The 26,199-nt window shown below is 47.0% G+C and overlaps 1 protein-coding gene across 5 annotated transcripts in view; it reads right to left on the reverse strand.

The window, feature by feature from the left end:
• Positions 1-14,820, reverse strand: part of ANO1 (anoctamin 1) — a 79,458-nt gene extending 64,638 nt beyond the window's left edge. For all 5 annotated transcript variants that reach the window (XM_064163021.1, XM_064163020.1, XM_064163019.1 and 2 more), the window contains exon 1: positions 14,537-14,820. In XM_064163021.1, coding sequence (XP_064019091.1) covers positions 14,537-14,594 — 58 coding nt within the window. In that variant the 5' untranslated portion in view covers positions 14,595-14,820. The remainder of the gene's footprint in view (positions 1-14,536) is intronic.
• Between the last annotated feature and the right edge of the window lie 11,379 nt (positions 14,821-26,199).

Genomic DNA, 26,199 nt, shown 5'->3' on the forward strand with positions numbered 1-26,199 from the left:
AAGACTTTTGCCCCCTTCTTGGAGGAGGCTGTGAGCCATGCCTGGAGCAGACTCTGACTTGAGGGATTTTCAGCCTACAGGAACATGCTGGATTTCCATAGTGAGTTTCTGTGCCCTTCAAACCTGATGAGTAAATATTCCAATGTCTCATCTATCACCCATGGCACAGATGTGCAACAAGTCAGTCTGTAAGATGGAAAGGTAGAAAAGGCAAAGCATCACTCAGTTTTACCCACTTAGAAAACTGTTTAAAAGCAGTCATTCCCTTCCTCCCAGGTGCAGCCTGTCTGGACAGTCTTTATGCTTCTGTGTCAGTTCCAAAGGCACTCCTATGTTTCTTCTGGTCACAATTCCTCCATTCCAAAGCAGCCAGCCCCAGAAGGCAGCTGTCACACAGCTGCCCAGCTCTGCCTTATCATTCCTTAACAGTGCCCTCTGACCATGGGAAATGATGGGAGAGATATGAGCAGCCAGCACCTCTTGGGGTGCTCAGCCTCAGGATGCGTTCAGTGCTGGGAGAGTATAGCTGGACACAGACAGCAAAGCCCCGGCTGCTTGCATCAGGCATGCTCAGGCAGTGAGCAAACAAACCACTTCTGCTTTGGAGACCCCCATGTTTAGCTCTCCTTTTGGTCACAAGGACTGTTCAAACAATCTGTGTTTTTACACAGGTTTGGGAGCCTGCTAAGTTGTGCCAGGGAAGGCTTGGGGCATGCAGAGACCTAAGGGCTATGAAGAACCTCCACCAGCACCACTCTGTGCAGGGATGCTCACCAGGGAATTACATGCATCCAGAAAGAGAAAGGAAATTCTAAAAGGGAAAAAGCTGTATTCTTTTCCCTGGGCACAGCTCAGGGGGGTCACCTCTTTCCTGCAGAGGCAGATCCAGTAGCTCCCAAGCTCCTGGAGGTCACTCCCAGCTCCAGGGGTGCAGCAGGTGGCAGAAGGATGGGAGCTCTGGGTACATCTCCTACTGCCAAGGAACTGACACTCCAACAGCATCCAGCTGTTCTCTACATCCATTCCTTCCTTCCCTCACATAACCAGCTACTGACCCCAACTCCCCAACCGTGACAAAGAGCTGGGGCACAGACCTTTTGTTGTGTGAAGAAGGGAGAGTATCCGGAATGAAAAAAGGAGAGAGCAGACACAAATTTAAACAACCTACCTTAAAATAAACTCTGCAGTGTTATCTGTCTCTTGTCAAAAGTTATTAGGGAATAAAAGTGACAAACTGTCTCCTAAGACACATCCCATGGCCAAGTGACAAACCCAAAGCTTGCTGAAGATTTCCCTTTCTTGATCTCTCTGCTTAGCCTTGGTGCCCACAGGTGCTACACCACTGGACACTCCTGGATTGTGGAAGCACTCAATTGAGTTGTTGAAAGGAAAGAACACTTTTCCCCCACCTCATTTTACTCTTCTGACATGATAAGTCTTTGCCTGCTCCTCACACAAACCAGAAAAGTCCTTGACTAGAACCAGACTCCAGGTAATGATTTTTTTCCTTGGAAATAAAGGCAATAAAACTGGCAAATGATCAAAAATGGAACAGACCCATCAAAGAACTGTAAACAGGTTTTCCTTCGTGGCACATTCCTCACATCAAGAAATTACTATTGGTCAGTATTAAAACCAGACAAACTCTACTGTGCTCTGGAGAACAACTCATGTGGACTAGTCAGAGGGATGGGTAAATGAGACGTTGCCTCGGCCCAGCCATCCATTAGCTTTTGGGTTCTTGCTGTCTGCTCTGCAGACTTCTGCTGCCTGATGCAAACAGGGCTCCTGTAGAACATCTCAAATGAAAACTAACTTGCCAGCTTTGGGGGTTGTTTGAAACCTGCATTTCAACCACAACTTTGATGTGTTTGTGGACCGAGTATGTTCCCATGAAGTTTTAATTCTTATTAAGCTGCAGAAGGGTAGCACAAGGACACTAGGAGAGTTCAGGAGAAAAGCTCTGACATGGGGGTAAAGTGGAAAGGGTTATTTCTCTGCTGGCAACACACAGTATAACCAAAATTATTCAGAAAGGTTGACTATCTGTACTATTTTCTTAGAAGAAATTTTAGATGAAAATTAAATCCAGCAAATCAAGTGGGCCACAGCTATTGAAATAGGAAGGGTATGGGCAGTGGAAGGAGAAACCAGGAAGAGAAGCCTTTCGTGCTGAAAGGGCTGCAGTCACACAAGTGCTTAGAGTGATTCTAAGCAAGTCCCAGATGTGTGTCAGAAACTTGTCCACACCACATCAGCCTGATAGAGAGAGCTCTTAGCTGTTTACCTTTGCTAAGAGCAGATTAAGCACAACATTTCCTTTTGATTCTTCACCTGTTTGTCGCTGGAGACACTTGGAACTCTCTTGTCCACATTGCAAATCTCTGCTTTGATTTTCATTTAACTTAATGTGACTTGAGTGATGCAATCTGACAACAGCAAAGTGATTCTTGTTCAGTGCTGTGTAATGAATACATAGCCTGGGGTATCAGGACACTTTGCCTCCCTGCACTGTTCTTCAGAGCATCCCAGCACCAGCACAACGCCACTTCACAGAACTGCACCATCCAGTTTTAGAGTTGGTATTGAGCCAAGCAGAAGAGAAAAGCACCTTCAGATCACACTGAAAAATCTCTGGCCCTCTTGAAGGTAGTGCAGAAAGCAGCTCGTGGCTGAACTCGAAGAAACCCTGTGGTCCCAGAGGGTTTCACTCTCAGCATGGTTTACATTAAAATCCTGTCTGGCTCCACAGCTTTGATGAAATTTCTGTTCTCTGCGTCAAGGCTAAAAGCAGCAAGCTCAGACAAAGAGCTTGACACGTACGGTCTCCACCACGCAAACAACCGATGGTTTCCATAGAAAATTAGAGAACAGAGAAACTGAAGTAACTCTTAAAAAATGAATTGCTAATTTTGTAATAAAGGCCACATGGTCTGCTCAATGGGAGAGGCATAGCCCGTGCGCTTCGGCCGAACGCCACCGCTGAGCGTGCCTGCAGCCGCTCTTCCACACCAGGACACGCTCTGCCATCTCAGGCACCAGGGCTCACCTTGTTCTTCAGCACAGCATCCACAGAATTCATTGCACTTAATCAGTGAATGAACTTCCTCCAAAGTGGGAGCTTGCAAAAAACCACAAAGCAAAACCAACACCGTGGTCTCAATTTTTGTGGTTGAATTTGAATCTCTTATCTGTGCTCACTGGAACAGTTTTGGGCTGGGCTGCACACAAACAGCTTTGGTACGCCAAAGCTGAATACAGCCCAGCAAAGCAGAAAATTAATAGAAATGCCACTTGGAAGTTAAATATTACAAACACCTTTAGCAAGACTTTATCACTTGCACATCGGGCTCTGGATTCTGCCCTAATTTGGTAATAAAGTGATATTCTGATCCCAACCTCAGGAATAGCAGAAACCCAACTTGCCTCCACTGGCCATCTTTATTAGCTGCTGAACAGTATTGCTGGCACTGTAAGTTCATGCAAGGAATGGTACTTGCAAAGCTTTTGGATGTGCGCTGAAAACCCATTTAGTTGAGAATATTTTATTGTGGAAAAGGATATGGAAGGAGAAGCTAAAATGATAAAAAGACCTGAATAGAAAAGCCTCAGTTATAAATGGAACAGTTGCTGTAAGCAGATAGTTCTGTACATCCACATCTGTTCCAGTTCAAAGTAGTTCATGTGAACCAGGGAAAGGAACTATTTTTTCCTTAGTGCTGCAAACCTATCTGCATCCAGGCCAGGCGACAGAGGAGAAGGGAGAAAGCCTCATCAGTGGTGGGCTCAGCCTAAATTTCAACAGGATGGGGCTGCCACCGACATCTCTTCTTGCCCCTCCCATTTTCCATCACCACCCTCAACATTAAAATACATTTAGAACTATTTGCAAATGCTTACAGCAGTCAAAGTTGTTTGTTTTTGCTAAACCCAAGGCATCTGCAGCTTAACAAAAGCTCTGGTTTTGCTCCTCTACTCACAGACAGTTTTTGTTTCACAACTCTCCCTTCTGTGGGCACTTTGATGATAACATGGGAAAAGCAGAAAAGCCAAACAGGGAAATAAAGATGTGAAAATAACAAGAGTGCTCCAGGGCTCATCCAGGTTCCAGAGGAGCTCAGATTTCCTGCCTGTAGACAGATGAAACACTTTCCCTACCCACTTTGGTTATATCTCACTTCTCTCTTCCTTTCCAATCTTAAGAATACGTTTAAAAAATAAAGTGAAAAAGCAAGCAGCTGCCAAAAAATGGTCATGGGGCAAAGGAACAGAAAGGGCAATGACATCAGACTTGGGAAAGGGTAAGAGTTAAAATGAGCTTCCTGGTTTGGTCTGGCAGCAGTACCAAACTCCAGAGGAGGGACATGCCCCTGTCAGAAGCTGGCTGTGAGAAAACTTCATGTCCCTTCTTGCATTATTATATGACAGCACATATGCACCCTCCACACGGGCAGGAGATTGAAAAGCCTTTTTGTTTTAATGCTTGTGTATCTCTCACCGAGGTTGAAATATGTTTGCTACTGTCCCTGCTTTTATTTGGCACTTGCAAAACGTGAAAGCTTCCCGCAAGCAAGTCCCTGTAGACAGCTCCTGGTACGGATGGACAGTGTGCTTGAGTCCGTCAATGCAGAGTAATTGCTGGGCTGAAATCAATCATGAGCTCCCAGGAATTGCTCTGACTGGGTTTTTAAGATTTACTGCCATGACCAGTGAGATGCTGAACTCAACTACCATTAGACATGTGCCTCGCTTCCTCACTCACAATGGATCACTGCAGCATTCCAGAGCAGAGATCATGGAAAGCGACCTGCAATGCAAAGATTCTCCACTTTTAACAGTTCTTACCTCTCCTTGAATAGATGCATAGCTGTACCAGAAAATCCTGCTCCTGTTTGGTGGAGAAAACACTGCAGGGTGGGAAAAGTGCTCTGGATTTCCCTTGAAAACACAGAGGCATGGAAGGTGTTGGGACACACAAGAGGGTCTTGCACTCAGTTGCCCACTTCCCACCAAACCCAGGCCTATTTGTATGCCTAAGTGCTTTATTGGATGAGGGCCAGAGGGCACAGCAAATTTCAGGATAGAGCTCTAATGAGCTATTTTGAGAAAATACACTGAAGAGAAGGGAGGGGAAAAGGGAAGGAAAAAAAAAAAAAGGAAAGTTTTGGCTGATTTATATTTTGAAGACAACAAGGATCTTGTTTTGGAAATCAGAATCTGGCTTTAACTGAAAGCTTGTTAGTAAGATGCTACGAGGAGAAAGTTGAAAAGTGAAATTAATTTCTCTGTCAGTTTGAAACTATTAGCTTTAAAAGGCTTAGGCTTGATTTCTGTGCCCTTGATATGTAGCAGAACATTTACAATCTAACCCAAAACCTGTTTCTGCTCTTTTACTGATAAAAAGTAGGCAGTCCTTGGTTTTTATTATCCAGCCACTCCATTACATTGTCAGATGGACTTCAGTGGTTAAGATTAATTAAGGATACTCTATCCGAACACACACAAGACAAGTCGTTATGGTAGTGTAAGAATGGCAGCAGCAAGCACAATTTCTCTGGCAGCTGATGACCTGTCATTACTCATAGGCTTTCTGAAAGATCAGATTCATCCTCATTTGCAAATGACAAATAAGCTACTTCATTTGGGCCAGGCTTTCCAGAGTGGTGATACTCAGCAGTCCCCTGCACAGTAAACAGCAGAGTGAATAAGCACAGCCTGACAGCCTGGACTTCATCTCTGATCTAAGGAGCACCCAGAACAATTTTACGCTGTTTAATTTGGGGCAGATATAGCTACTCTGCTTTTTCCACTCTCACCTATACAATGCCCGTGGTTCAATCCTGGACAAGTGTTACCTCCTCTCAGCTGACCCAATTCTGAGTGAACTAAAGGAAAATTCTTGTTTTCTGTTACCTGTTGAGGCCCTAAATTTGACAACTCCATTACTGCCACACAACAGAAGCTTTGGGACTGCAAACGAACGCGGTGCAGGAGTTGGTGGACTCTCCCAAAGGCTCACTGGAGCTCCTTTGAGATCTGTGTGTAAAGATACACTTTGCATTTCTAAAGCGTGCACAAAAGGGCCAGGACGAGATTCCTGTGCTCAGCCTTTGCCTCTTAACCTGCCTTTCTACCATGTGAGCTAAAGGAGGCTCTCCTGCATGTCCTTGACTACAATTGTTCAGGAAGGGCTCTGATCCTACCCTGAGAGCCCAAACACCACCTTACACCTCAGGGCACTGAGAGTTAAATTCAATCTCTCTGTAGGAGTATTTTAATACAAATCTGCAGGACAGAAGTAGTCTCTGTTGCAGCTGAAGTGTGTCCTGGCAATGTACCTTAGAGGCTGTTTTTTGTGGCCTTTAGCTGGACGCAGCTATCTTCCAAACAGATTATTGACAATAATTGTAGAGATGAAGCAGCTTTTCAGATCTGTGCCCCTGTTGATGCTGACACTAAACCCCAAAAGACTGTTCCCAGACAAACTGAGCCTGCAAACACAAGCCTACTGGTGCAGTGCTGATACCCATTTCCCCTGAACCTCTGACAGCCACGTGCTCCGGGCCATACACTACTGGTAGAAATCTTTCATTTCACTCTCAGGAACAGCAAACATGGCTCCTGGGGGCAAGGTTATTGTTTTTTTGAGGCTTTGATTCCTTTTACTTAACTTGACATTTAGAAAGGAGGCACAGAAAACTTTTGCAATACCCTGCACACAGCAGTCCTCAGAGGAGAAAACGAGCACAGTCAGCTGAGGATGGAGCTGAGCAAGAATGGTTACTAATGTGAAGAGAAAGAAGGGCGGGGAGCAAAGCTGCCCATAAGAAGCAAACCAGGCATGGAGTTGCTGGCAAGAGCTGAAAAGATACACGGGCAGTGTATGGGGGTGCTGCTTTAGGCTGGGATAGAGTTGGTTTCCTTCTATTCTCTTCCACTGCATACAAGGTCGAATGACATATCCCAATGTGCTGCACTGACTTACCTGCGTTCAGGCTCACTTAATCATTTGGAATGAAAGCTAGGGATTACTCAGCTCACAGCCTTGATAGGTGCTGATAAGAAGAAATGGACACTCACTCTGAGTTGACTCTGTTTGTTAGCAAGTCCCCTCTCCCCCAACATACAATCAGTCCTGTTTGCCATCCCTCACCACACAGACAGCACAGATCTGCACTCTCCAGTATACATTGCAAAATGTCTTTCCTATGTAACATGTGTTACAGGATACAAATGTGCTGCTTACCAACAGAGAGAGGTACTCCCAAAATATGTTCTGGGAATGCAATTGATGCTCAGTATGCTTTAGGTCAGATCACATTTGTAATGAGTAAACAAAATCATAGCACATTCTGCTGCCCGTGTACAGAGCAGCCTTAACTTTTAGAAAGCCATCAGTACAGTAAGAAGCCCATGTCCTAAAGCTTCCAATAACATTAATGGATGCGTGGTTGAAGTTTATGACTGGTTTGGGACACACTATCAGCAGCATGATGAGTGAGCTAGATGCCCAAGCAGACTAAATTTATGATGTATGTTGCTTGAGCTGATTGAATGAAAGTTAACTGTTGCTTTGGATGTTGGTCTGATCAACTCAGGGGCTGGAATAATTAACTGGAATCTCACCCAGGTTTTAGTATTTCACTAATAAATGAGTGAGTGCATTTCTAACTTATTGCACTAACAAGCTCTAACAAGCTGCAAGGTCGCACCACCTTGGGAGAAGACTTACACAGCAGCAACAGTTGCCCTTTCACCTCTGCCTTGCCTTGCGCAAGACCCCTGAGACACAACCCCAGAGCTGTTTCACACAACTTTCCTTCCATGAGCCCAGGGCTGAAACTCCCACACCTGCCTAAAGTCCTGGAAACTCTCTGGCTCCACATCCTTTGTTGGTGACTCAGGCTGATTTCTGTTTATGCTCCTGTGAGCTGAAGAATGATGATGACTAGTAGCTATATAGATAAATAAAGCATATTAAGTCACAGGAAGTAAAAAGGGAAAACCATTAATTTATTTTTAGAAACCGGTTCTTGCCATTCATCAGAAAAAAGAACATTCAGAAGCCTGCAGCAAGATACAAGCATCTGGATGAGTTTTGCTGACCACATACCAGCTGTTCGACTACACTGAGAGACCCATCTTCCTTCTTTAGGCCAGTCTCAGACTCCGGGCCAGGACTATGGGGCACAGACAGTAGTGGAGTAGTTTCCACTGGTGAGCCTTAAAGGTTGCTGTCACCACTCATGCTACACACAGCTGCTTCAGCATGGTCTTCTTGGCCTTACCCTTCCCAGTGGTCCCACAACTGACACTTCCCTTCAGATACATCACGGCACCAGCTGGTACACCAAAGCCATTACGCAGATACCCACAGCCTCCATACCATGTTACAAACAAGAGAAAAGCTCTCAAGATCTAGATCAGCTTCTCCATGCCCATGTTAACCAAGAACAAAGAGGTGATTTAACAGGGTGCTGGCTGCTCCATTCCCAATGACTTCCCAGCAAGTGCAGCATGCCTGCACAACCCTTCTTCATCCTCCTCTTGCTAGGTTTCCAAATGACACACATCCAGCACTAGAAAACCTTTCCAGAACAAGAGTGTCACAACACACTGTGATGAATTTCATGGCATTTGCATAAAAGCTTCCATCTTTTTCAGCCTGCAATGGATTTCTGCTGGGCAATCATATCATGAACATAAAGTCATAGCACAGTTTGAATCCTTGCCTGCCCACCTCCGGGAAGAAAGGCAAAGCACATTCCTTGACCTTTCTTATGGTACGTCGTCAGCCAAGACACTGTAGTAGAAATGATGAGGCAGAAATACAGAGCAGGGTTTGCTTTGACTGTTAATGCTGTGCTGGCCACATTTCTGCCACTTTCCTTTCTCCAGAGCAGTAAAAACATAAACCCGAAGTTTAGCCCTGAAACTTCCACCTGGGCTGCTGTTTCTTGTGTTATGAACAGTTACAACCCCCTCACGGCATCACGTTGAAAAGATTTTAAACATAATGAATGCAGAGTCCCCTGAATACTTTTATCTCTCTGATGTCACTGAAGCCACTATCTGTCCACTTTTCCTATTCACCTCTTAAAAGTGTCCTGAAGCTGCACTGGAGATGTAACTTAGCTGTCAAGCTTCTCCATTTTTTCACTAAGTGCTGTGAAATGTGTTTTTGTTTCCCTGGACATAGTTCTTCTTTCTCAACCTCACTCATCAACATGCAGCTCCCTATTGCATATTCCAAGTTTGTTCTGCAAGCAGGGCAACAGCTGACGTCAGTGAAGATGTACAAGAGGCAACAAATATTTGTCATGTGTTTAGAAAACAAAGTTTTTTCTCATTCTAGTACAGACTTATCTCCCTGTGCAGGATAAAAATAGGGGGAGAGGTAAGATGACAGGACGGGGAGCACGCAACTTGTAATTGCTGATGTCACGATGGAAGTTAAATAATTTATAAGATGTAAAAAGAGCAGTTACTGCCTGCTAACCACTAAGCCTTTTCCTAACAGCTCAAATTCTGACCTTCTGGGGCACTCACAGTCGTGGTCATGAAGTCAGAGGTGTTTGTCAATGTGAAAAAAAAAAAAGTTCTGGTTTTGAGAGCTGCAGTCTGGAAGGACATCTCAGTGAGTATATAGATCATTAATATGCCACTCAGAATAAGAATGTACATCCAGGTCCTAGCACAGATACAGAACTGCCAGGAATAAATCAGATATGGAGATAAGGTAAGCTGGCAAAGGGACTGAAGAGGAATGGTTTGGTCCAGCCTTACTCCTGTCTTTTATATCAGCTCAAATCTGGAAATAGCTGCAGTAATGGCTGGAAGAACTGACTGCCAGAGAAGGGTCAAAGATGCAGACTGTAGGAGTCTGAAGAAAACACTAGCATGTGGGGCAGCCAGAGGAGAGGCAGGGACAAGACACTGGGAACAGCAAAGTGGGCTGAAATGACAGGACAGGAGGGACAGCACAAAGAACCAGCACAAACAAGAGGTGAAGATGTGCGCAGGGAGCTGGGTCAGCTGCCTGCAGATAAAGGCTGAAGGATCCCGGGGGGGTTAGGGGGCAGGGAGAAGGGCTGGCCCTCCCACCAGGATGCAGGACTGCTTTCAGAAATAGAGAGATGAGGGATACAAATCAAAGGCTAAAGCAGATAAATAGAAACCTCCTTCCCTTGAGGGCATGTGGGCTAGCCTATGGAATTGTAGCGGTGACTAATGCAGTCCAGCACCAGGAGCTTCACTTCCTGAGCATTCAGAGCCTCCCAAGCCAGGCAGCCATTGTGGTCGGCTCTAAAAGGTCTACAGTTACCATAAATTACCTTGCAGGGCCATGCGGACACCACAATATTTGTGCTCTCCAAAGTACCAGAGAAAAGTTGTGCACTGTTACTCACATTGCCCCGTGACATTGCTTAGATCTAACAGCTGGCACAAGATGACTTAGCACCACTGAAAATAACACCCTGACAGGGGCTCAGCAAGGCATGTAGCTGCCAACTCCTGAAAAATCTGTCATTTGTAAAGCCCCTCCTGGGGTTTGTACCTATGACAGCGCTGCAATGCCTGCCATCATCTCAAGTTTGGCAGCAAACATGGGTGAGGTCAGGAAGGTGAATGTTCCCGGAGGGGCACACAAGATAAACTGCTTTTGTAGTCTCTGGAAGTAAGCAGAACTATCTCATGCCACGATCACTAACTTGGCCTGTGTGATAAAAGACGAGGGTGTGTGCACAAGTGTTTTTGTCAGAATCTGTGAAAACACTTGCAAGAAATAAAAATGGTGGCTTCTGTTCATAGAGCTCATCAGTCCAATGGCAAGAGTCCAATCATCACCTACACAGCTCTACCTGACATTAGTGCTTGATAGCTTAATCACATCAAAGTGCCCATCTACTTGCCAAAGGACAGCGGCAAGGACATCAGACAGGGACCCCTCTGGAGCCTGTTCGGTGCTTCTCGCTTGTGCAGCCCTCCTCACTGTGCCGACAGCCACCTGCAAGAAGGGAAGATCTAGCAAAGGGTTCACCTTCTTGTTGCTGCAGTGCAAAGGCTTACAAGTGTCTTGATGATAATGAGCAGGACACCGAGCTCTGTGCTGGCCCTCAGTGACACCAAGCAGGACACCAAGCTCTGCACAGAGGCCAGTGGGACCTCTCTCCCAAGAAGCCACAAACCTTGCTGCACATAGCAAATTGGCCATTTATTTAGGCCTGTGCTCTCAACGAGAACAGCTTCTCCCTCTTTCACCTCCTGGAGAAGCCTCTGGTTAGGAGAGGGTGGCCTGCCAAGGCGCCAGCTGCATGAGATGCTAAGGATGCCCCAAGGAGTGCTAAGGATGCCCCAAGGAGTGCTAAGTATCCCCAGTGAAATGGGAGGGAGAAGAGTGAACTTCTCATTCATCAGCCTTTCACACAGTAAAGTTTGTCATGTCTGTTCCTGTCCCTTCCATTCTCCCTTTTCCCCAAAGTGATCCTAATTTAAAGCAAGCCTAATTTTCCAACCACAACATGTCCCTAAGCATTTCCTTTTCTCAAAATTGCCAGAATCCAATGGGTGTAATTAAAGTCAAAAGGGACTCTTTTCCCTTCCCGGTGCCAATAAATACTACTGCTTCCCAAGGCTGCTCTTCTGCCTCCTGCTTTGGCATGCTACTTTTACCCCATATTTCATGTCACACCCCTACAACCGCAGCACGCAGCCAGAGAGCTACACAGACCTCACCAAGGCACCCACCACGTCCGATTTTGCAGTGCCCCCTTGCCCACTACCTCAGCGCTCTGGACGAGCTGTCAGTGCTCTGGGCGAGCTACCGGCTGCCAGTCTTGGACACAGCAAGGCACAACTCCTGCAGCTGTTCGGCGGAGCGAGGCACAGGGCTGCAGTCCAGCAGGCAGTTGGAGCTGTGGCTCCATACTTGCTCAGCCCCAGAAATTAATAAGCTATTACTACAAATTAAAATATTCAGTTAATGATGTGCATGACTGCACGTTACAGAGTTGGAAAGGAAGTCCTAATTAAATCAATACAGTTATTAGTCCCTTGTCATCTTTGATTAATTATTATCTTAATATGCGTCATCATTTTCACTGTTAATGGAAATAGCTGCAGTGCTACTATGGGAAGCAGGGTGATACAGATGAGAAACCACGCTGGAAGCCCCAGCTTTGGACTAAAGAATGTCTTCAGAGAAGAAAGGGGAATCATTTCATTTTGGGGTGACAGTCTGATGGCATTTAAGTTGGTAACAAAAAACTCTCATGGGTTTCAAAGGGGTGAGATATTCAGTTGGGGAATTTCTGGTTGGCGAAGTCTGGGGAACAAAGACTTCCAGTCCTGTGCTCAGTCCTGCGCACTTGGTCCTGTCCCTGGAAGCTTTTCTCTGAAGGGACAGGACATCACCCCGGTTCTCTCAGAAACCAACATGCCAGTGCCCTTCCCCAGAGACCACTCCAATTCTGACTCTCGCCCCTTCTTCATTAGATGCACTGGTTGCCCCAGAACTTAAGGAAGCAAGTGGCATAAAATGAGCTGGCAACCATGAGCTGTGATGTCTGGGTCCTTGGGGCACAGGTGAGCTGAGGACACCTGTCCTTTCATGCCACCGAAAGCCAAAAATAGTGTACAGAGGTCACTTTTCTCCTTCCTGGTGAAAAGTAAAACAGTACTTTGGATGCTTGCAACTGATAGTATTTATCCAGAGAGCAGAGCACCAGAGGCTCCTCTTCATTTTCCTGCTTTCTATCACCCTCTCACTGACCCAGACTTTTCCCTAACTCCTTGTAACAGGCACGGGGGGCTTTCCGAGTATCAAGACAACATAAACCAACAAGGATGGGTCTCCACATGTCTCTCCAGCAAAAGTTACCAAAGAATTGGAGAGGATTTATCCCACAACACACGGCTCTGCTATGTAATTAGACAAGAGTTTCACCTTACAAACAGCTTTTGCAAACAAGCTCTTTTGGATAAGTTATCAACAGCCATACAGACAGGCCCTTCCAAGAGCAGAATTGCCCCTTGATCTCATTAATGAAGCTGGGATCATGCTGCTAAGGGGTGATTCAGTAAATTAAATAGAGAATGCCTCTGTAGAGTACTATGTAAAGTTTCCCAATGATAAAAAAACACTCAAACACTTTCTCAGGACTCTCACCCTGTCACTGTGATTACCTCATGATAAATTGCCACCTGCCTCATGAGCAATGGTAGAGCTTTCCAGTGCCAGTATATCATTTAGCCCTCATACTCATATCTCTGTTCAAGTAATGAGGTAACACTTCAGCTCCCCGGGTCACTTGCTGTCCATCTCACTTTTGAGTAGTTTAAGCTCTTTCTTATTTTAATGAAGCAGTTAACATGGGACAAGGGGGGACATACAGAAACCCTGTCCCCCGCTAGTCAGCTACAAAGTCCAGCTAGTTTGTGTCAAACATTCAAGAAATAGTTTTCTTCTCATTCTGGGTGCTCTGGCTGGGTCTGACGAGCCCATAGCGTTTCTTTCAGAAATGGGCTGCACTCCAGTGAAATATTTGGTCATTTAATGGGTAGGCTCTAGGATAACGGTTTTCGTGGGAATCCAAAATGAGGGAGTACAGAGAAGGGCTCCCTACGCTATTCTTAGCTGCAAACAGTTAGATTTGGAATTCTGATTGTAAAGCGTGGAATTTATAATGGTGCCATGCTAAATTTACTTCATTTGTATACAATTCAGCTGGATAATCAAGTGTGTTCCAGCGCGTTCCTGGTTAGCATCTCCCTTCTTTTATTGTCTCCAAACTGGTAGAGAAACGCCCTCAGTAAATGGTGCTTGTAAAAATCTGTGCTCAGATGTGTGTGTGTGGAGGCTTGGTACACTCTGCATGGGGGAAGGTTGTGCCCAAATGCCTATGTGGGTGCACATGCAGGCACACAGACACTAAGCTGTGATTTATTTCCAGAGGGAAGCCAAGGAAATTCTCTCCCCCCTACCATTTAAACGCTCTGCTCTTTGGCTCTAGACATTCCCTAACTTCTCAGCCAAGGAATGTATTTCCCCCCCCTTCCAATATATATAATTTACTTCGCTGCACACATTAGTTAATGGCACAGAGACACACGGTTTAGCCAGTTCTGTAAAAGCATTACCGACACGCTGAGACAGACCCATTTCATTTTGGAACATCTTCCCCTCCCTCCCCTTTCCTCGCCTTCCACAGCACAGCCTGAATTAACAGCGACCATCAACCTGAGAGTTTATCCCGTACGCTTTGTACTCTATTTTCCCATAACGAGATTGGCTCCCCGGGCTTAGAAGAGCTTTTCATTGCTGTATGAATGTGGCTTCACAACTCTCTCTGCCGCTTTACGTTTTATTTCGCTGGTACTTTGCAGGGAGCACGCCTGGATTTTTAAAAATAGTCGATGAAACGCTAATAATAAATCCCTTATCGGGGCACTCCGCAGAGCCCAGTTCCCAGCCGGGGAAGCCGCATATCCTTGGGCGCACCTCAGCCCCGCACCTTCCCCGCCGCCTGTGACTTACGCGGTCCCCAGGGCGCGGCGGGCGGCAGTCTGCGCAGGTGGATCTCATCCTTCTCCATCTCCTCCCCGAGCCCCGCAGCCCGGCTGCCGCTCGGTACCAAACTCAACTTGACAGGATCCTTCCTCCTCCCTTTTCCCCCTCCCCGTCTCCTGTGCCTCGCTTCGGGCAGGGCGCGTTCATCCAGCGAGCGGCACCGCGCAGCTCCCCGCCGCCCCCCGGGCACACTTTAAATACGGGCGGCGGGCGGCGGCCCGGCCCGCCGGGAGCGCGGCCCTCGCCGGGGACCGGCCCTCCCAGTGACGCCGCTGCCGCCGCCGCCGCTCTCTCCCCGCCCGCCCGGCACCCGCCGCCCCCGCGTACCCTGCGCGGGGCTCCGCGTCCACCTGCGGTGACAGCGGCGGCGGCAGCGCTGCCGCTGACCTTGGGCGCCGGAACGACGGCGGCAGCTGCTGGCGGGCGGGAGCAGAGCGGCCGCGAAAGGTCAGCGCGCCCTGCGCTCCCGCGGATCGGCGGCGGGGGCGGCAGCGGAGGGGCACCGCCGCTGGGGTTCGCTGGAGCTGACGCCCCGGCGGCCCCTGAAATGAAGGAGATTTAACCTTTCCCCCTTCCACTTCCTACTTTCTGTGGCCGTTCAAGCTCCCGCACCTTTCGGTCTAACAGAAATAAGAGAGGAGGGAAGAGGCACGTTTCGGTGGCTGCCGAATTGAAGGCATCAGCCGCTGCCGGTGGTGGTGACTCTCCTTTCATCCAAGACGCAGGCTGGACCGCTCCCCAGCTCTCCCCATCTTTCCCACTGCCCCCATCTGTGGTGACATTTCCCTCCATCACACGGGAGCGGCCAAGGCTCCATTCCCCAAGGCTCTGTGCTTGCCAGAGCACCTGGCTGCCTCATCTGACCAGTTCTGCTCCAGGAATCCTAGTCCGGTATCCCAGTACACACCAAACTCGGGCCCGCAGGGACTGCCACCGAGTTACCTTTTTATTACTTCTTGCTGCTCCCCGCGCTGAGTGACTACACTGTTCGCACACGATTTGGACCAAGATTCCGGGTTTATCCATCTCCAGGAATTTAAACTCCTCGTCAATGCCCGGCAGGGATTCCCTCAGCTTTTCCAAGCCTACTGCTTGATCCCTGCTGTGCTGTAGAAACCCACTCAGTGCAAAACTGACACAGATTTATCTGCACCATTCTCCTGCTACTTTCTCTTTCTCTAATATTAGACAAGCACTTAACCCTCAAAAACGCAAGGACAGAAGCACGCCAGCACCCTGCCAGAAGGAAACAGGCTCAGCAGGCTTCCCAGCTTCTGGCAGGCAGCCCCCAAGTACCCCACAACCACTGTATGAGGCCAAGCTCTTCATGCTGCCACACTCTCACCGCACCCAGGCCCTCCTTGGTCCCCTTAGCACCCAGAAGAGGGAGGTTGCAGAGGGACAGCTTCCTGGTAGTACTCACCCCCAGTGAAGTTTGTAGACAGCTGAGCCACCTCCTCTCTCCTTGCTTAGAAAACAAGGTGCCTGGCACTGCTGGGGGATAGCACAAGGCTCCCCACCACACGGCAGGGAGCAGACTCTTAGCTCGTGGTCCTAATTCCACTCTCTTTGTTACCAGAGAGGCAGAAGGTTACAGTTCAGCTATATCTGCAGGACTGTACTTTTAAACTGTAAAAGCATCTTTCCTGGGCTGGTCAGAGGCTTGGCACATGGAATAGAAAAAACCCCACTGAGATAAATATATAAACAAGGGAATTCCTGCATATGGACTTTTCCTTCATGGAATATAAACCCTAGAGGCTTTAAGACTGAATTGTGCTGTGGTCAGGCTACCTTTTGCATCTTTTTACTCCTGCTTAACTCTGCTTTTTCAGGCCGTGTGCATTTTGGCTGTTTCTAAGCGCACATTGCTGTTACCAGCAGAAGAGCAGGCGAGTAGATTGTGCTGGGCTGAAGCCTCATTTACTGGCTTGTTTAACCAGGGATCAGAGGCACTTGGGAACATGCTCTTCTCCCTTCGCCTAGAATGAATTTATTTTGGATGGAGAACTGCAGCAGCACCAAATGTGGGCACAGGACCAACATATATATTTGTTTTATGAATGTGAAACACAAAGAAATCTGGAAATAACACTGGGTTCCAGTGTCCTTTCTCGGAATGACCACAAGCTCCACGAGCAGCTGCTGACTACTGCTGGGGTAGGAACTCAGCCTGTGTGCACACAGAGCACTCGCCCTCATCATCCAAGAGCTGCAGGTTAATTCTCTCCTGGAGGCTCAGCCAGAGGCAGGCCAGCTGACTGATGACATAATTTTGTAACACGTTTTAGGAAGTTTCAGTCTGAAAAGCAGGACTTGAAAAATTAAATTTGTATTCCAGCCCTGGCCATGGAGATAAAGACAAGTAAAGCCAACATTACTGCCTTGTTCCAGGTGTTTGAGTGTTAATGGGCCATCATTTGTGTTTGAAGTGTCCCCAAAATGAGAATACATTAGTTGCCTGCTATTATTTTTTTAAGGTCTTGGGCTGACATGGCCCAGATTAGAGCAGAGATGGAAAAATCTGCCATGGAAGCTGTGCTCCACCCAGTAATACTGAGAGGCAGGACAAGAAGTTTCCTTCCCACTCCCCTGGACAAGCTCTAGCAGATCCCTGAGCTGCTTTGGAGAAACCCATTGCTGGGAACTGCTATAAAGATGAGGAGAAAATCCTGTGTCTGGACAGAGACTGCCTGACCTCTGCCACTCCATCCTGCTTCCACACACGATTTCATGTACCTGCCAACATTCCCTTGGCTCCTCCCTGTGTGTGCAGATGGACTTTGTAATGAGACCATCATCCAAGGCTGGACCATTCTTGCACCTGAAGTGACAGAACTAAGCAGTGGAACTGCTCAGACTCCAACTACACACAAGAGTGGAGGAAATACGATTTGTCTTCTCAAGAGCCCTATGAGCTAAAACAGGCTGTTGAGCTGATAGGAAGCAGAGACTCCAGCTACAGTTTTCTTCCTTACCGTGTGATAAACCTCGTATGCCATCTCAACACATACTTGTGAGAACGGTGCAGGGACAGATAACCTACTGTCTGTGCAATAAACCAAAAATGCTTTCTTAACAATTAGGAAGGAGACAGTGCTGCTTGGCACCCACACCTACAGTAAGTGCACTTGCTGGGAATATTTACAGCCTGCCCCTGCAAAACGCATCGTGTGCCGTTGTAACAATAATAATGCAGTTCTCAGCTCTTGAAATCTGGAGCCAAGCAATGGCTCTGGGTGTTCAGGGTGCTCATACCCTGGGGAAATGCCTGTAAGTAACCCCAGGCCCACCATGCCAGATGGCAAACCAAAGCAGCCAGCCCACTGAGCAGCTCTCTGCCTTGCAGTTGCCTCTGAACTATTTTTATGAACCTTTTTACACTTTTGAGGGGCACACAGTGAGGCAGGGATACACTCCAGCTCTCCCTTTGGCTGGGGCATCCGGAGATAAGAGCTCCTATCCCTGGCAGCTGCCCGAAACACTGGGAGCACAATCACATGATGGTGAAACAAACCCTGGCTGTGGCTATGACAGCAGCATGCCCCCCTCCTCCTCACCTTCAGCACTACACACAACACAATCCCTGGCCATCATTGCACACACAGGAAAGTCACGGGTGAGTTGTATGTGGGGTAGGGAATAAGGTATCAGAGAGCCCTAAAATCACAGGCAGTGCAGGAAAGAAACACAGGGAGCAAGTCACAAAACTAAGGCATACTCAGAGAAATGAACAGGTGGCAAGACTGAGATAAACAAAAAGTTTTTTTCCTACATAATAGACTAAAACCACAAGATTATTACATAAATTTAGTGAGTAACAGTAAATATAACTGAACTATGGATACAGAGCTTTGCTCCTTTTCCATGCAGCACAATGAAGTTAGGAGCACAGCTTTTAAAGAGGGGTGAGAAACTTTGATGAAAAATAGGTCCAGCGATGTCTACTGTACAAAGCAGCCTGGCTATAATTTTCATCACAGTAAGCTCTTAAGCCTCTGATTGTTGGCAAGGCATTTGTGAGGAAGGATGTTCTGTTTCTTATCTCCTCCTCTTGCTGCTTACCACTGACAGACACTGGGCCCTGGGCTAGATGGACTTCAGAGCACGGGAAGGCTTTTGGCTGTGTAACACTTCACATTTGTGTAGAGCTTATGTTCCTGAAGCACAGAACATTTCACTTGTCACAAACTCCTTTAGGTCACATGTAGTTCTGCTGAAAACATTCTTTCCTCAGTGCTCCGCTCTTGCAAGTGTATGCTAATGTTAAATATTACTTCTTTGAACACCTTCTGCCTTCCCCTGCCCTCCTTTTTTTTATGATAACAGTTTGCTAAAATTGAGTGAGAAAAAGGTTAGTGTTTGTAAATAGCAATGTCAGGTGTGCCAGATATATGTTTGACGCTGAAGGCAGTTTAAGGACTGAATCAAACAAAGTCTAGTGAAAAACTTCCACTACTTCACAGGTCTTTGCCTGTGCCAACAGCAGAGGCAGGTTGAGGGTCACCACACATTCTCTAAGTAAATCTAAATATTTACTCTTCCTTTATTTTCATAAGTTTAGACAGTGTAAGAGAAGTGAAAAATGAAGTTCTGCATAAAAGCAAAGTAAAGTTAGAAGACAAACTCCTTGCTCCTGCATATGTGAAGAGTACTCGCATGTCCCCAGGAAACACTTTCACTGCTTACTCTTAGCCTCTATGGATGTGTGCAGGATTTTCCCGTTAATGCTGCTGAGGTTTCCAAGTGTCATTTTACAGAAGTTAGAGGAACCTCCTACTTTTTCCCCTCTGCAATTTACAGCTGAAAGTACCACCCAGGAGCCCAGCCAGGACTTTGAAATTAGATGAGGAGATGCTGTAAACCATGTTCACAGGAAAGGCAGGAGAGGAGTTGACTCACACCATGTGAGTCACTGTTGGTCTCTGGTTCTCCCTTTGCTACTGATGGAAGGAAATTGTGACAGCTGTAACTAGCTCTGCTGCACTGGCCAGAGGGGTGGGGGAGTCAAACAGAGCCCACTCCCTTTTCTATTTTTTTAAATAACCCTCTGTCTTTGGATCCAGGCCCCCTCTCTATCCAAAAGCAGATTCAGCTGGACGCAAGCTACTGCTGGTGGGAGTTTTCCTCACTCATTTTTATGAGATTGCCATTTTCAGTTTCAAGGTTCTGCAGGACTCTGATGCTCTGCTTAAAATTATCCTTTCATTTGAAAAAGGTTTCCCTAACCTCAGTCTCTTCTTGCTATAGGACAATTCTGTGGCCATTGCCATTAGACATGGAAGCATATGTGACCTTCTCGTCGATCTGTGTGTGTGGCTAACAGTTCACAGCAGTGATTGATCACCTTCTTAGAATCATTCCATTATAGAATGGTTTGGATTGGGAGGGACCTTTAAAGGTCATCTAGACCAACCCCCATGCAACAAGAAGGGACATCTTCAACTAGATTAAACCTGATTAGCTCTGTCTAACTTGGAATGTTTCCAGAGATGGAGCATCAACCCTCTGTCTGGGTAGCCTGTGCCAATGTTTCATCACCATTACCATAAAAAATGCCTTCCTTGAGCTGAAGCTTTACATAGCCAGGGCAAGAAAAAGAAGAGCAATTGTTATGGACCTCCAGGGGGGAGGTTGTGGTGTTTGGTCCAAAGCAAAAATCACCTCACAGTGCTGACGTGCACACTGCAGCTGCATGCTGTGACCTGCCTCTATTGCTTAAAACCAAAGATGCAATGTTTCAAAAACAAGGAAAGTTGGTTACCAGAAGTAACTTCTAAGGCTTTACTGATGCTTGTATCATAGCGAGAAAGAGAGAATGAAGCGTTTACTTGTGACTCGACTTGCCACTACACATTTATAGGAGCCAGCATCTCCACGAGCATTTAGCCCAGGTGTTTTCTGCAGCTGCTTCTATGATCCTACAATTGTTGCACCATCCCTAAAGGCAGCAGCAGAGCCTTTTCTGATGCGTGACTCAAACCGACACCCTTTAAACCGTTGCAGAAATCAGCCTTTGAGGTCGGCGTCCGGAGCCGAAGCGCCCCCGCAGCAGTTCGGCAACGCCCGGCGCACAGGGGCTTTCTCCCGGGGCCGGCATACCCGTGACGAGCGGAGCAAGCCCCCTCCCCGAGCCGGCTGCTCTCAGCCACAGCCTCAGAGGGCTCTTTACACGCCTGAGAGGCGCGGGGGTCCCCGGCGCCCCGAGCGAGGTGGAGCAGGAGGGGCCGCGGGGAGTCACCCGGGCGTGCCACGGCAGCTCAGCGGTTACTGCCGGGGGCGGCAGCTGCCCTGTCAGCTGCTAAAAGCTGCTAGCAAAAGAAGTGCAGCGACCCAGACACCGTGAACAGAAGGGAAAACTTTTTCTCCTGTGAGGGTGCTGGAGCCCTGGAGCAGGCTGCTCGGGGGAGCTGTGGAGTCTGGAAGCGTTCAAATCCTGCCTGGATGCGTTACTGTGTGACTTGTCCTGGATGATCCTGTCCTGACAGGGAATTCGACTGCACGATCTTTCAAGGCCTCTTCCAACCTCTAATGTCCTGCGATGCTGGAAGACTACGGCCCATGAGCTACACTCACCTACAGGAAACGTACAGAGCAGAAGGACAGCAAAAGCAGCACCCTGGACAGACTGGCAGCTCACGAAGAGACAAGTTTCTTTAGCAGTAATGGGAGTGTTGCCATGAGCAATGGTTTTCATACAGCAGAACATCCCAGACACCTGTATACTTCCATGCCCTCAAGAGTTACCAGCAGATATGTCACTAAAACAACTCAAGATTTGATATCCCTTGGAGAGTAGAAACAAAACCAAACCAAACCTCAGATTTGATAACACTTCCAGGAGGACCTGCTGATGCTTCTAGCTCCTCTGTCACACCTGCCCCTCTAGGATAACAGAGGTTACTTCTACAGTCCCAAACCATGGTGCTGCACTCTGTAGCCACCCCACCTCCCAAGGAGCCCACACTGCCCTCGCTTTCCTGCAGCCAGCCCACCTTCCACAAACACAGAAGCCAGAAGCCTTTTTATTCCCTCCCATCTCCTGCCGGGCAGGTTGTGGGGCTGCTCCTCTCTGCTCAGATGTTTCCAATTAGCAGCATGGTCATGGCTGGGAAGATGCTGAAGTCCTCGTTAAACTCTGTGCAGGCTGCTGCCATCTCTGCTGTGTGTGATCCTGTCACAAGCCCATTTGATTCAGGAGCAGACAAAAAGTTTAAGAACAACATTTTACAACAATTCACAAGCAGGGGAAAGTTAAGACTTTGTTAAACGTGTGAAAACCTGGCATTCTAACAGTACCAGCCTGTAGTACAGCAGCAGAGGACGTGGCCCTGAGAGCTGGATAATATTGCACATGATCATATGTCTGCTTTTCCAGAATTTAATCACTGCAGGGGAAGTCTCAGTGGTGTGCATGCAGCACTTATTTCCCAGGTAACATGCAAATGTTGCAAGGTCTTTCCACAGTCATGAGGCACTAGCAGTGAACTTACACACAAGACTGCCACTGAATTGTAGGTTTAAGTTCTATGCTTTCATACACTCAGTTACAACAGCTAGTAAAAGAGGTTTGCTACTTTACTGAGGTGTTTGGTGGGGTTTATTTTTAAACTGGTTACATTATCTGCTTTAATATCCATGCTTATCTCCAAGGTGTTTGTGATTTAAACATGTGAATCATGAATTTGGTTGGGAAGTCCATGGAGACTCCCTGGAAACAAAGGAACAATGAATGGAGAACCCAGCCCAGGGCTGTGAATCAATAGCAAGTACAGGGAGATTCACCAAGGTTTTCCAAAACATGAATATCCATGGACCTGCATGAGTAGCTGAGGATGACAAGCTGGTTAAAAGAACAATTGTGTTCACTCCTCCAGCCTCAAACCTCTGTGTTTCCACGAGGCAAGTATGGAAAGAAGTGCAGACATTTCTGAGGAAGGCTGGTTTAATATGCAGTCACCCATCTGAGATCTAGCAAGAGAGCATCGCCTGCACTGGGGGAGAGCTGTTCTTGGTAATTGGCTATGGCTGTATCCTCACTTGCATGGCTTTGAATATCAAATGGACCCAAGAAAGAACACAGACACTGTTACATGGTGCTTTGAATGTATACCCAAGAAGCAAAGCAGCAGTGCCTGTCTCCTGGTCAGACTGAACACCACACACTTTCCAGCAGAGCAAATGTGAATAGCCTGCAACTGTGGGCTAGGCGGAGTGACAAAAGGAGAGAGTTGGACAGGGAGAGATAAAAATGTTTGGTAGAAAAAGTTTGTAGACTCCTCAGGGTGTCTTACTGTGACTAAGCCAAAGTAGAACATCTCTGATTAGTAGGTGCTGCACATCAGGGTAGGTGTGACACCTAGGCCACTTCTTCAGCTTTAGTGTCACCTTCTCCAACTAATCTTAACAAATCTCTTTAACTGCACCACTCAAGAGTTTATCTGTCCTCTGGGAATTTCCTGTAGCTCACGCTCAGAACTGTCAAGCAGACATCTGTCTGCAAGAGGAGCAGAAAGAATGCCTCAGTTCTCTATTTGTCAGGGCGGCTATGCAAGAGGTACCAGACTGAGTAGCTGTCTTACAGAGGTGAGCTGCCTCCCAGGGGGACAGCAGCCTCGTTCTGACCAAAGCTGAAACTGATTCTGGGGAGTTAGGGAAAGTTCTCTGTATGTTGTTTGTGTAGGTCAAAGTGGGAAACAGACACATTCACAGACACTGCTGGAGATGCCCATTCTTCTCCAAATCAGCTGTTGGATATTCCCCTTCAACAGCTCTTCACATTTGCTGGATTCCTGTGCTATGCCACCCCCCTCCCCAGCCCCTGTCTGGTCACTGCTTTTCTCATAACTCGATGCCATTGCCTGGCTATTCTTTTTCAGCTGCTGGGTTCCTGACATGCATTGTCCTATGCTCCTAAGTGACAACAGACGCAATGGATGCAATTTTCTGCCATTAACCAAGACCACAGCAAAATATGTGCTTGGCAACATGCCTGGCCCAAAGCCAGCTGAGGAATCCAGGGGGATTTTTCCCATTCTGTGTTGCTACACAAGAGCAGAGAGGAGATCTGGATATTAGTTACCACATCTGTAACTTTTGTTTTTTCTTTGACATAATTTATCAGCAGTTGCAAAGATAAATTAAACCCAAGACTTATATTCAGTTCTTTCAACTTGAACACAAGTTGAATTCCTGTGGGAAGCTGCCAACACATGTACTGAAGATGAGGATATCAACGGCTCTGTCATAGTGTAGTTGCCTCAAGGTCTGAGTGGGGACAAGTGACATAGCAACAGATGTTCCAGTGGCTGGTTCTGCTCCAGAGCCTAGTTCATGTGTCTGGCCTGCACACCCAGCAACCCATGCACCTGAAACAATGGCAGCTGACAGCAAGTCTTCAGATGCTTTACCATCTACTTCTTCACTGTGAGGGTGAGGAGACAAAGGAATGAGTTGCCCATGGAGGCTGTGGATGCCTCATCCCTGGAATGGTCTAAGACCAAGCTGAATAAGGCTTTGAACATCTAGTGCCGGTGGCAGGGGGGCGCTCTTTACTGTCCCTGCCATCCTAAACTGTTGTATGAATCTGTGATGTCTTTCACTCCCAGATAACAAAGATCATTATTTGATCACTGCTCATATGCATGTGAACAATAAATCTGAACAGAGTAAAGAAATTGAAACCTTCCTTTGGAGCATTTGATTCCATCTAAGAATACACTTGCAAGAAACTTAGGAATCCTTTGAGCAGTGGATCTGGTGACAGTTGGCAATGTATAAAAATCGTGGGGAACTGCAAACTAAAATCCTGTGCTCCATTCTTAAAAACGCTTTTAGAAATATTTTCCCCTCTGCCCTAATTTTTGTGCCTTTACCAAGTATAGTTATTAAGTTCTTCTCCCTAAGTCCTGTGTCTTGGAAGACTCACGGATGCAATCAATCTTTATCATGGCCCTTCAAACACAAGGGGGCACCAACAAACTGGTGGAGCAGGACAGGAACGCTTCGGATACAGCAAATCAGAAAAAAAAAACCTCTTAGAGCTCTGGAGCGGTTTATTAAGTGGGATGGATTTTGCAACTAAAGGAGAGTAACACAATGTTTTGTCATTCCTTCCTCTGGAAAGACTGGGAAAATAGTCCTTGGTGTGTGTACATTATGATGCCTCATTTCTTTTACTAGCTACAATGTGAATTGATTTTTGTTGGTGGCCACAGATAGCTCTCTGCAAACGTGGAATGCTGTTTCCTCAGTTATATAAAGGGGATGTCCAGCTTCTATGCAGAAACACCTCAAATACCCCTGAAGTGCAAAGCTGAGCCAAAGGACCACTAGCCTTGCTGTGAGTGCAGAAGTACCAGTGGTGTTTGGCTTACTTGCATTTCCAGTCCCTTTTCCATTGCTTTGTACGTCCATAATAAAGCTGACCAAAAAGGAAGTCTTGAAATGTAAATTAAGACATGAAAGTGCTTGATGTAGCCTGATCCCACCTTTTGAAAGGTGGATTTCTGCACAAGTGGGATTTGCACAAGCCCCAAGCCCAGGTAAATCCTGAGAGCAGAGCTGTGGCTCAATGGAATGGCAACGTAAGCTCCGTTTGCTCCCCTTTCTAACCGCCCACTGTCTACTCTGCTTTTCTAGTCCTGTGGGGAGAGCCTGTCAGGTTGCAGGGTTAGGTGTGTGAAGCCTCAGTTGCTGTTCATTTACCCACTACTGCTCACAGAACAGAGTTATGTTCAGAGGGCCCTGATGTTTGGGGGGAAGGAAGGCAAGCAAGTGGCTTTGGGGGCTCAGTGACCGGTTTTGACAGAGTGCTTTTCTTTCTCACTTCTCCAGTTTTCTTTTCCTTGACTTCAGACTGAAGGTTTCCTCCCTAGGTGTTTCCTGCTTTCACATGTGCACTCTCATTCTTGCTGAATGTTTTAATGTTCTTCCAATTCTCAGGGTAATTATCCCACAAGCCCTGCCCTCTTCCCAGCCAAAACAAACATTGGCAGAACTGGTTTTCAAAGGAGTTAAAACTTTCCAGGTGAACACAATGTCTCAGAGGAGTCTCCCTTAATCGAGAGCTCATTTAGATGGGACCCTTGAGCCAGCAGGTAGCAATCACAAGGAGGAAATATGTTTTTGCAAGTGTTAAACTATTTTCACTCCTTTAAAACCACAGCGAGCCCTGAGCAACCCTGTCTGGAGTTCAAATGGCTTAACAGTGCAGTCATACCACACGCAGGACTATGAGACCCTTCATGTGATGACAATCCAAGTACCAACGTTTCCAGCCTCTGTTATTCCTCTCAAGAAAATGGTTCTACAATGGCACAGATCCCTCTGGTAAGAATTTATGACAAGTGACCGTGCTTGGGCTGCACAGAGTTGCTTTTCCTATCCTGAACTGCCCAGTAGCTGTTGTGTTCACCTGCCTGCCACGTTCAGATAATGAAAGTTGCAGATGTGATAACTTCTACTTATCAATTGATCTCTCACAGAACAAAGATGAAGGTGGTTGTGTAGAATCGAAGTCAGAAGGTCCCTTAGGAGGTTGGGGAGACCAGGAGCAGGACAGTGCAGGATTCAAAGTCTCTCTTCATTAACTGCATGCAGATATAACTCTGGCTGCTGTGTGATCACAG

This window comes from Pogoniulus pusillus, chromosome 24 (genome assembly GCF_015220805.1).
Source record: "Pogoniulus pusillus isolate bPogPus1 chromosome 24, bPogPus1.pri, whole genome shotgun sequence".
NCBI lineage: Eukaryota > Metazoa > Chordata > Aves > Piciformes > Lybiidae > Pogoniulus > Pogoniulus pusillus.